This window comes from Crassostrea angulata, chromosome 2, assembly GCF_025612915.1.
Source record: "Crassostrea angulata isolate pt1a10 chromosome 2, ASM2561291v2, whole genome shotgun sequence".
Taxonomy (NCBI): Eukaryota; Metazoa; Mollusca; class Bivalvia; order Ostreida; family Ostreidae; genus Magallana; species Magallana angulata.
The window spans coordinates 51,846,052-51,858,581 of record NC_069112.1 but is presented as its reverse complement, the minus strand read 5'-3'; the positions used below and the strand labels follow the sequence as shown (position 1 = coordinate 51,858,581).

Here is a 12,530-nt window from a genome sequence, read left to right as displayed (position 1 = left end):
TATATAGAGTAAATCTTTTAAAATCTTCTTCTCAGAAACTAATCAGCCAGAAGATTCTTTATAATTGTTAAGACTTTGGCTCCAGGACAATTCTTTGGCCTCACAAGAAGGTTCAGAGTTTGATGTAGCTTAATATCCCATATATAAACATTTGTAAGGGATCTTTTTGAGGACTGCAATACTCAACATGTGATATGACTATAAAATCATCCTGTTAGAAAAGGGACTAATGAATATAAGCATAAGAATATCCAGGGGGGAAAATGGATTTTATTTATACAGGATCTACATGTATTATTGTACATTGTCCAGATTGTTTGTATTATGACTCCATTAAGCTGATTTTATCATACCTATTGTTCCTCAGGTGAGCGATGTGGCCCATGGGCCTCTTGTTTAACTTCTTGCCTTGTCTGCAAATGTGATTCATACCTTAAAATTCCTATCTTATCCTAAGGGTAAGTTCATAATAATGGAAGAGCCACAGTAACAGCCGCAAGCGTGAACTTCGATTTTCGCTTGTGACGTTGCAGTTAACAGCATTCAACGTTTGTGACGTCATAATTAAAGTCGTCAATTTGACCTTTGACTACTTGTTGCATTTAGAGGCATTTAAACATCACAGAATTTAATGGAAAAACACAGAAGAATGTAAATATATAGAATTATATAGGAAAATGAGGGTTTTCATTTTCAATTTTATATTTTAAAAAATACAAACATACGATTTTCTTTTAATTTTCATGAGCGATGAAAGGTTACCGAATAAGTAAATTTTTTGCCAAATTAAAACTAAATTGAACGGATGGTTTTTATGCTATCCGCCCTCATAGTTTGTTCCTATCAACGTACCGTGCCAGCCATTTTACATACAGAAATGTATAAAAAAAAAAGATGTTTACGAATCAAATTCAATTTTTTGTAGCAGAAAAAAATACCTTTCCACTCACACAGAACGTAGAAGGATCGCGTATATGTTTTTATTTTGCAAATTATAGTTTTGATTCTAATTATTGACGCTGCAATAGAAAGTGCATGACGTTTATTTTTGTCAATTGTTACGTCAGAGTATCAACTGACGTTGATTCCGACGACAATAACGTCGATTTTGAAGAAGCGGCGAAATGATTACAATACTTCTGACATTATTCTTACGCTTCTTTTTACTAAATATAAATTTTTGAGAAGTCATTTTTTTTAACAGAAAAACGTTACATGATAACCTGTATATTTGAACATTTTACTTTACATTTGCGTTTTACGACAGTAATGCGCAATACCCTGCCATAGGGCGTAAAATTTTAAACCCGCTACCGACCTTAAAGTTAACAAATATAGGGGAAATTATTTCTGATCAGAGTCTTGCACCTTTTTAATATTAAGTCATAGACTCTATTATGATCTTAAAGTTTTTCGCCAAAATTATATGTTTCATAATTCTTTTAATTTTGAAAGATTTCAGGCAGAGAGATGGTTGTTATTAAAATATTATAATTTTCTTTTACTCCAGAATGAAACTTTTAAAATTATATGCACATATGATTGCTGGACAGTTCCATTTTTTGACTATGGTACTCAGGTGATTGTGAAGGCCTACTGGCCTCTTGTGAAGTTGTTAAATAATAATATTTTTAGCCTCTTGTTCTTGTAAATTTCAGATGCAGAGATGGCCCGCCAACGTTCCTTAAAGCTGCCCTATACCGGTAAGCTGTGCTATAAGCTGCCCAGTGGCAAGACAGTAGTTATCAAACTTGTTGACAATCTGAGATCTGCTCAGGAAGAACATAGCATATCATCTTCCTCGACCCAGCAAGGAACTGGGGATGAATCCTCCTCATGTGATGAAATCTGTTGTTCATCAGTTAAAACAGTGACTTCACAGGAGAACAGCAAATCTAATACAGAGACGACTGCAGTGAAAAGTGAAGATGGTTTCACTGTAATTAGATGGGAAGGTTTAAAAAAAACTAAGTTTAATGGTAATACATGTGCAAATAAAGATAAAGGGATATCGAACTCTACTGTTGAAAAGCTGGCTGATGAAAATGTAATCTGGAAGCAAGAGATAAGCAAATCAAATACCATAGATCCAAAACAGAATCATCCTGTAAACTATCAGTGTATTCCCATGGATAGAAGTAATGATGGTCAGGAAAATGCAGAGTCTGAAGTGTCTAATTTGGCAAGTAGAAGACAACCAGTTGTCCTCAAGAGAAACATTTCTCACAGTCATGAAACTGCAGGGTCTGCAGAGCATAGATTTGAAAGTAGAAAACAACCAGTGGTTGTTCTCGAGAGGATAAAAGTGGAATCTGATTTGACGGTTTCCAACATACCTGAAGAGTTGGGAAAAAATATGCAAGAGGGATGCAGTGAAAACACTGGGAATATAAACCTTTCTGAGGACAGTGTTGCAGGGACTTTATTGGACGTAAACACTGAAGAATGTTCCATTGAATGCTCAAAGCAGGGATTGTGTTTGAGAGGTGTGAAAAAGCCTTATACCAGAAGTGGTGTTCAACAGAAAACTAAACAATCAGAAGATGAAATGTTGGAAAGTAAGATAGATAGTGAGGACTTGTTTCCATTCGCTTGCGGAAAGTGCAACTATACATCAAAATTGAAGCATCAATTGAAAAGGCACATGAAATTACAGATGTCTGATCGACCTTTCGTGTGCGAGATTTGCAAGAGGGCATTCAAGCTTGTTCGATACTTGTCTAATCACATGCTAACGCACTCGAAGGAGCAACCATACTCGTGTGAGCAGTGTGGGCGATGCTTCACTCAATCTAGCACCTTGCAGAGACATATTAAGAGAATCCATCAAGGGCTCATGGAGCGGATCCAGTATAAATGCTACACATGTGGCAAGAGCTTCTCTATGGCAACTAGCTTGCGCCGTCATTCGAAGATGCATGAAAATCTTGAGAGAAAGGTCAGAATTATTAAAAATATCAAAAAGAAAAAGTTAACTTTCAACTCAACTGTAGATGACCATCAACGAGAGTTCGAATGTGGCGAGTGTGGGCGCAAGTTTCTCAGAAAGGAGGATGTAGTGAAACACATGTTGACACACACCGGAGAGTCCGTGTACACGTGTGAAGTGTGTGGGAAGGGTTATGGCAACAAGCAGGCTTTACAAAAACACATCAACATCCACACTGGGGATGATATAGAGGTGGATGTTAGTGGGTCCTCATCTTCCAGCTTCTTTATAGCATCTTCCTTGCATTCGGGGATTCACGAAAATCTTACTGTGAATGACCATCAACGGAAATTCGAGTGTGGCGTGTGTGGCTGCAAGTTTTTAAAAAAGAACGATGTGATGCGACATATGATGACACATACTGCGGGGTCGATAAACAATAACGTGTGTGGGAAAGGTTATAACAGCAAGAAGGCTCTACAAAAACACATCAACATCCACACTGGGGATGATATAGAGGTGGATGAGGATGACACAGGGTCCTCATCTTCCAGTGACTCTTCAGGAGAGGTTGATATGGAAGACTGTTAATTTTTTTGTATCATATCGAAAGTTATCAATGAAAATAAATAAATAGTCAATTTTATATTCAATATAATAATCTTAAAGGTATATAAGCTATAATTTGCGTCAAATTTGGAGTACAGAAAAATGCATGTGTTTGTTTACTTTTATAAGTTACCTTTTTTCTGTAAAATACAATGGTAAACTCCATCTTTTTACAAAGATATAGAATTTTAATACATGTAGTTTATTTTCCTGCTGGGAAAGTAGTGTCTTTTCATGAATAATGATGAGGGAAGAGAAAAATTGACCTCATTGTGCAGGTCTGCAAGAGGTCAGGTGGCCATTTTTGTTAGTCCGATTACATATCCGTCTTGATTTGTAATATGCTTAACAGTTGCTAATGAAATATATATACATGTATTTTGAGTTTTAATTTGTTTATAATTCACGACGATACCATTACTTTTGCATATTTTAATAAGTTAAAGTTTTTATACCCCCGCAAACGAAGTTTAGGGGGGGGGGTATATTGGTTTCACCCTGTCCGTCTGTTTGTCTGTCTGTCCGTCTGTCTGTCTGTCTCTCCATCTGGCTGTAGATGCAGTTTTGTCCCCCATATAGAATTTTTTATTACTGCATGGAACAGTTTGAAAATTTGTACATATGTTGAACACCATCTGAAGATGTGCAACTGCAATTTTTTTAAGATCAGACAAGATTTAATAATTTTATGACAATTTTCATTATCCTTATTCTATATATTGTACACTAATGTTGAAAAATAAGGGAGGTAATCCTTACAGATTTTATTTATTAATTAATAGTATTAAAACACTCTGAAATATATTTATATAAATACATTCAGAAGGAGGTTTTTTGTCTTTATGTCTTAATTAATAAAAAATCATTTTTTATAAGTATTCTATCAGCTGACAATACAAAGTTTTTGTCTGTCAATGACAAATTCTTAGGAGCTAATCAGAACATCAAAAACAAGTGTAACTGAATTCATTTGTACCAAGGGAGCCATTATCTGAGCCATGGTTCAGATGGAGCATGTGTTTAGGCAATATTGATAATCTGTAAAATGGGTGATGGTTTTGGGGCTATTTTAAAACTGTTTCATATAAACCAAAAGTTTCTATCATAAGGAAATAAATAATATCATTATTAATCAAGTTAAACAATTTTTAGAAGTTGTTTAAATTTATTAGTCAAGTAAATTGATGAAGTGACCCTATTGGGCATTAATTTAAATGAAATTCAAAATTACTGATATGATTGTAGTGTTTTGGCAATTTTAAAATTGTTTGTAATATGAAATTTTCTTTTTTACATATTTTTACATAGTATGGTAATTATGGTAATGTTTTGGGGGTTAATTAAATTTAACAAGCTGGGATCCATTTTCTGATATGGAGTTCCATTGTGCCATAGGAGAAAGTCGGTATTTCCATTTATTGCTAAGGGAGGGGTTATTGTCATTTTGTTTGTTTTTCTTTAAATCAATTAAATTAAAAAAAAAAAATATATCAACAGTTACATACATTTGTAAATGTATTACTGTTATAGATATGTATTTACAGTGAAATTCTGACAATTTTGATTTTAATTTTTCTTTGTTAACTTATTTTTGTTTTTTACAATTCTTGATAAGGTTAAGTTTTTTGGAACAGGTCACATGTTTAATAGATAATAGTACTATTTCAAACTTGCATAGTTGATTAAGCTATAATATGAATGAATTGCAGAGGTAGCTTCAGATGCAGAGCTTGATCTCCATTATCAAGGGTGCTTAAAGTATATCTTAGTAATTACAGGTCCTAACATCACCAAACTTGAATGGATTGTGTGTCTTATGATACAGATGCACCTGACAGGCATGGATGCTGAATCTGAGCCATATGTTTCGGATGCAGGAGGAGGTTAAGGTTTTAATTGCTAGTTCCCTCTAATGATGATATCTTAATTATTACTGGTCCGAACTTCATCAAACTTGTATGGATGATGCGTCTTATGATACTGATGCACCTGACAGGCTTAAATGCTGAATCTGAGCCATAGGTTTCCATGAGGTTTAGTTTTTTGGAACAGGTCACATGTTTTAGAGATGATAGATTGCATAGTTGATTCAACTATATTATAAATGAAACATAGAGGTTGCTTCAGACGCAGAGCCTGGTCTCCATTATCAAGGATGCTAAAGAAATCTCCTACCTCACTCAAACCTGCTCGATAGACAGATGTGTTTGTTGATAAATGATATAACATGATTCCTATGATAAAGTATTGTATGATATGAAACAATATTGTTTAATATGATATAATAATATATCATATGGTATATTATGAAAATTTATATGATACCATATGATATTGTATAATTTTTTTTTTATATTTTATGATATTGTATCATGATATTGTTATGTATAGTATTGTATATTATGATATATGAAATATGAAACAGTATCATGCAATACAATTTCATACTATACTATATAAATAGTGCCTGTTTGGGAGGGTAACAGTTGAAATTGACACCCCGAGAAAACCATTGTCAACCGACGCGAAGCGGAGGTTGACAATGGTTTTCGAGGGGTGTCAATTTCAACTGTTATCCTCCCAAACAGTCACTATTTATTTTGTTATACTAAATGTCTTTTTTAAAAATTTTAAGAAAATTTTACTGCTTTTATAAAGGAATAACGTGAATTCTACAGCGAACCGCGCATAATTTTCGCGCATGTAACATTTTTTAATGTTTCCCGTTGCCAAGTGCGTTGCTAATGCTGAGGGTAATAGTAAATATTATTAACTGCGTGTTAACCAATCAGATTTCAGTATTTAACATGAAAGTATAACAAAATATAATATCATATGTTTCAAATTTATTATGTATTATGAAATATGATATTGTAATATAATACTTTATTGTATTATATATTATGATATTGTATTTTGTGATCAAATACAATAATGTATAACACAATACAATATCATATCTCATCATTGTTTATTATTGTATTTTATTGTATTATATGATATATATTGTAAATATGATAGGATGCAATATTTGATTTTATATTATTGTATTGATTAACATATGAACATATGATTATCATACAATATTTTAACAGATGATATGCGATATTGTGTCACAACAGAATCCATGAATATCCAAGATCATAAACATAAAAGGTGGTCTCATAAAGGTGTTGTCTCATAAGGGTGATGCCTCATTTCGGTGAGCTTTGTAATTTGTGGTTACCTATGTTTTTTGTCCCCCGCCGCAACGCGGAGCGGGGACATAGAAATGCCGGGCGTCCGTCCGTCCGTGTGTCCGTGGGTCCGTGCGTCCGTCCGTCACACTTTTTTGTAAGCGCTCTCATGCCTACAAATTTTGACGGATTTTCATTAAATTTATACCAAATGTTTATACCACTATTACCTTGGTCAAGTTCGAAAATCAGCATTGGTCGATACTTTTTGTTGGAGTTATGGGACTTTGACTGCAATAATGACTCCGTTTTATCCAAAAATTGACCTTGTAAGCGCTCTCATGCCTACAAATTTTGACGGATTTTCATTAAATTTATACCAAATGTTTATACCACTATTACCTTGGTCAAGTTCGAAAATCAGCATTGGTCGATACTTTTTGTTGGAGTTATGGGACTTTGACTGCAATAATGACTCCGTTTTATCCAAAAATTGACCTTGTAAGCGCTCTCATGCCTACAAATTTTGACGGATTTTCATTAAATTTATACCAAATGTTTATACCACTAATACTTTGGTCAAGTTCAAAAATCAGCATTGTTCGATACTTTTTGTTGGTGTTATGGGACTTGGCCACAATCATGACTCCGTTTTATCCAAAAATTGACCTTGTAAGCGTGCTCATGCCTACAAATTTTGACGGATTTTCATTAAATTTATACCAAATGTTTATACCACTATTACCTTGGTCAAGTTCGAAAATCAGCGTAAGTCTATACTTTTTGTTGGCGTTATAGGACTTTGACCGCAATAATGACTCCCTTTTATCCAAAAATTGACCTTGTAAGCGCTCTCATGCCTACAAATTTTGACAGATTTTCATTAAATTTATACCAAATGTTTATACCACTATTACTTTGGTCAAGTTCGAAAATCAGCGTAAGTCGATACTTTTTGTTGGCGTTATAGGACTTTGACCGCAATAATGACTCCCTTTTATCCAAAAATTGACCTTGTAAGCGCTCTCATGCCTACAAATTTTGACAGATTTTCATTAAATTTATACCAAATGTTTATACCATTAATACTTTGGTCAAGTTCAAAAATCAGCATTGTTCGATACTTTTTGTTGGTGTTATGGGACTTGGCCACAATCATGACTCCGTTTTTTTTCTCCAAAAATTGACCTTGTAAGCGTGCTCATGCCTACAAATTTTGACGGATTTTCATTAAATTTATACCAAATGTTTATACCACTAATACCTTGGTCAAGTTCCTAAATCAGCCTTGGTCGATAGACTAGATACTAGTATACTGCTTGACCGGCGGGGGACCCTGGAATTCTATTCTTGTTGTATATTATGATACTGTATCATGATATTGTTATGTATTGTATACTATGGTACATTTTTTTAATAATATGTGGTTGTACTATATATAATTGTATCACATGATATTGTTTGAAATTCATATGGTATTGTAATATGTAAGAAATAAACAATGTTATTTAGTGAACACGGCGTTATGATTTTCATATATATTATGATAAAGGTGGTCTCATAAAGGTGATGTCTCATAACGGTGATGCCTTTTTTCGATGAGCTTTGTAATATGTGATTACCTATGTTTTATGTAAAAAATAGTGTACTGGTGCATTTTAAATGATTGACCAAAATATTGAATGTTAAAGCCAAGTTACAAGTGAGATACAGAGGTAAGAATTGGTTGTTATGTAAACAAAGCTTGAGTCTTATAGTTGTTTACAAAATATGAAATGTAGAGAATTGTCATTTCTAAGAAAAAATGACATGTAAAAACAATTTAAACTAATTCAATATCTTTATAAATACTATTATCAACAAATGAAAGATACTTTTGATTAAAAGTTACACCAAAATTACATATACATTGTATTTGAGCTTTGTTTACAAAATAAAGAATTATGGATTCTGTATCTTGCTTATAACTTGATATTTGACTTTCAAATTTTGACATAGCATTATAAACTTCTATATATATCATCATAAACATTGAAAATGGAAAATAAATTTTGAAAATTTTAAGTCAAATCGTGTCTAAGTCCCTTTAAATATTAGCACACATACTGTTCGTTTACTTGTATATATAGTGGATAATTTTAATAACCAAATAATGTCAGGAGATATGAGTGTGTAAATGATATGTTAAACAAATTACCTATAGTTACAATCTATATAAGGCTAAAGTCAAGATTTAACTTTAATAAATGTTCTTGTATACACAAAATATGAATAATATATCACTCTGTAAACTGGTAGTACGATATTCTATAGATTATTTGATGACATCTTTACTTGACTTTTGTATTTTGGAGAGTGTTTACATGGGCTTTGCCTGTTATGTTCTTATTCGTTCCACTCAACCGAACATAAATTATTTACAATAATAACAAAACACATGATTAGTGAAGGAAGCGCTTATTTTGCTGCATTTATTTACACATACAAATACATAGATTCTTCAAACTTCTCTCTGAAATAAAACATTTACATATGCACAGTCCTTGATTTTTAAATGTCACTAAATAAGTGGGTGGATGGCTGGGGATTGTGCAAATGCGGCAAAGAAAAGCCTTCGAATGAGTGAAAATCGTGCTTAACTTGAATACCTGTTCTACAGGTTATACGCTATAAATAGTAGCCAATGGCTACAGGTTTAAATATATAAAACCAAAACATACAACATGTGTTCTAGTACCAATGATAAATTAATTTACCCAATCCATTTGATTTCTCAATAAAATATGTGTAAATTAAATCATTGTTACGCTATTATTTTAAGCATTATAATTATACCGTCCGGTAATTATAATTACCAGTATATGAAGGTCACTTTTATAAGAAATCAAACACATGTATTTAACTTGTCATTCAAAATCGACGCAAATTATATTTAATTAATATTTACTAGTATATCATGTGTTAATTCTATTTCAGTGTTTTTACAAGTTTTTGAAGAAAAAAATCTATTACAAAATTCTTACGAAATAAGTCTTTTTAATTACAATATTTTGTAGCAGGTCAGTGCCGTATAGGTTTTTATCAGTACTTCGCGTTGTGTTTATTTTTGTTTTGAGACTGAATTTGACCTCTACATTAAACTTACTAAATTATAGATAAGGTATTAAAACGACTTTACTCTCAATATAGATAAACCAGATATAATAAATCAAACTCAAAGTAAATGAAAACCAAGATTAGCAACCCTTTATAAATTTATTATAACAAAATAAGAACACAAGTCAATAGCAAGTACTTAAAATCCCCCAACCCTAAAACCTTACTTTAACAGGGACCTCAAATAGACAGACGAGACGGGGACTCAGGAGAAAAGTAGTTAGCGAAACCAGCTGTCTCCCTCCCTCTCTCTGCCTGGAGAAAAGTAGTTTGCGAAACCAGTCGTCTAGCTCCCTCGTCAAATAAGGACTTAGACGACATTTTATATGGGACAGAACAATAGACAACTGTCATTAACGTTATTGTTGGCTATCGTATAAAGTGGGCGTTACCAAAGTAATAGAATAAATCGCATCGGGATCGGAATAATAATGGTGATATCAAATATAAAACGAAATCCCGATCTACCACAATTTCAACCAATCTTGGCACAATGGGAGGTCTACTTGTAACCAGATAGCCAGCTTGGGTGTATTTTAAATTAAATGTACTCAAAAAGGGGATGAGCAATAGTTTGTTATACGAGATCTAATCATTTATTATTTCCTATCACTAGTTTGGAATTTAGGGTTGAGATACTAGAATTGAAGTAAATATGTTCTGTGCTTCGACGGCCTTATAATTAACATTAAGTTAAGTTTGGTCAAGAAGAATGTGGCTATGCAAATGATTCAGATGTTAAAGCTATGGAGCTGATGTCGCTATAGGTTAAATATATTGGTTTACTGTCAGCCGAAGTCTCAAACCGGAAGGCACGCGTAGAACACATGAATTGAGTCTACGCGTAAGAATATAGTGCAGAAAGTTTTCATGCATTTCAGTAAATATGTATTATAAAAACACGCATTAAATCTTTTTAAGTCCTCTGTGTATAAACAAAATTCTATTTAGAAAATAAACAAATAGTTTTATTGACCAAAATATTCTTGCTCTGGTTCAGATGTGGAATGAGTTACGTAACTGAATGCACAGCGCCATTGACGATTCAGTTGGTGTACGAGCTCATTAATCAATAGAAGAGGTTGATGGTGGAATCGAAATTAAAGTTCCCAAACGCAATGTGCCATTTTGAAAAGTTGTGAATTTTATTTTGACAATCTTTCACCTTAATACTACCAAACTTCATGCGCAAGCCGAAGTTAAAAGCGGGACGGGTTATACACAGATGTTTTACAAATTATATAGGTGTTTCATTGGCCTCTAGTCTACTTGCGGTATGACTTCTGTTCGTCTCTTAAGGAATTTTGTACAAAGAAAATAAAAACAAGTCTGAATTTGCCTTCCCGTTTGTTGGCTCTTTAGTTGTTTAAACTGAATTTAAATTTTAAACAATGCATTGTTAGCAAAATCTATAATTATTATAGATTATACATTTTGGAAGACTTATACATCATATAATATATATACAATGTTATCGATTGAAAAACCAAGTTAAATGTTAATGTTCATGTTTTCCGGCTTAGTTGGAATTAGGCTTGGGGTGAATTCATAGGCGTCGGAACCGGGGGGGGGGGGGCTTAGCTAGCCCCCCCCCCCCCCTTTTTTTGCAAAGTTAGACCTAACCATTAGGCACATAGCAGAATAGAGGGTTCAGTCCCCACTTTTTATTTCGCAGGAAACATTATTGTTCCGTAATGTACGTTTGAAAGATTGAGAAATTGGAGTCAAAAGCATACTAGCCCCCCCCCCCCCCCCCCCCCCGGTTCCTACGCCTGTGACAAAAAAGTAGTAAGTGGCGAACGGATTTTTTTTTACCTTAATTTTGCATGAATCGCAAATGAAGAAAATCGTGTCAGATAAGTCGGTCTTAAAAATCAAAATGGCGACCGTGACAAATCTTTTTATTGTCAAAGTTCTTGGAATCTTATTGTAAAAAAAATATATCTAACGTCAGGTGCCTGTGTTTGTTATCGGTATTCGAATGTTCTCTTTGTTTGTTAATTCAGCAGTTTAAGAGTTTTCGGGGTTTTCATAAAACTTTTATTACGGATACCGTCCGACTTGTGGATTTTCCCTTGAATCACAAAATAGAATAAATCTAATGATTAAAATTATCTACTTTGATATAGTTGTTTGATTTTCCCGGTTAGTATTAATTTTTTAAATTTTTCCTTGAGGTCTTTTTTTTTTTACATAATATACCGTTGTGTCATTTTTTTACAATTATGAAGGCCGGGATTGAGTAAAATTTAGACAAAGTATCAGACAATTGCAAAAAAGCCGAATTAACATAAATTGTAACTACTAATTCAAACTCATAAATTTTGGAAGCATATTCGAGGAAATCCAGGACAATTACAAATTCAAACTTTCAAGACCCCGTCTTTCAGTACTCTCAGTGCTTTGATTTTGTGTGTAATTATGGTGCACATTTGGTCTTATACTCGTAAAACTATTGTTGGTGCATGATGAGCACAAATTTTATGTCATCATTTGATTGTTTAGCAAAGACTTATATGCTAGGTTTCCACTGTCATGTGATCTGTTAAAAACGCTACGATTGACAAATCTTAACTGATCGTGGAATATATCGCGCTTGACTAAAATGTTTGACCTAGGTACATTTACGATGTGATGCGTGCCGATTCGTCCTTATGCGA

The 12,530-nt window shown here is 33.3% G+C and overlaps 1 protein-coding gene across 1 annotated transcript in view; it reads left to right on the top strand.

The window, feature by feature from the left end:
• LOC128173088 (zinc finger protein 836-like) overlaps positions 1-5,813 on the top strand; it is a 19,368-nt gene extending 13,555 nt beyond the window's left edge. Inside the window, exon 3 of the mRNA XM_052838812.1 lies at positions 1,659-5,813. Within this exon, the coding sequence (XP_052694772.1) occupies positions 1,659-3,520 (1,862 nt within the window). The 3' untranslated portion in view covers positions 3,521-5,813. The remainder of the gene's footprint in view (positions 1-1,658) is intronic.
• Positions 5,814-12,530: the final 6,717 nt, after the last annotated feature.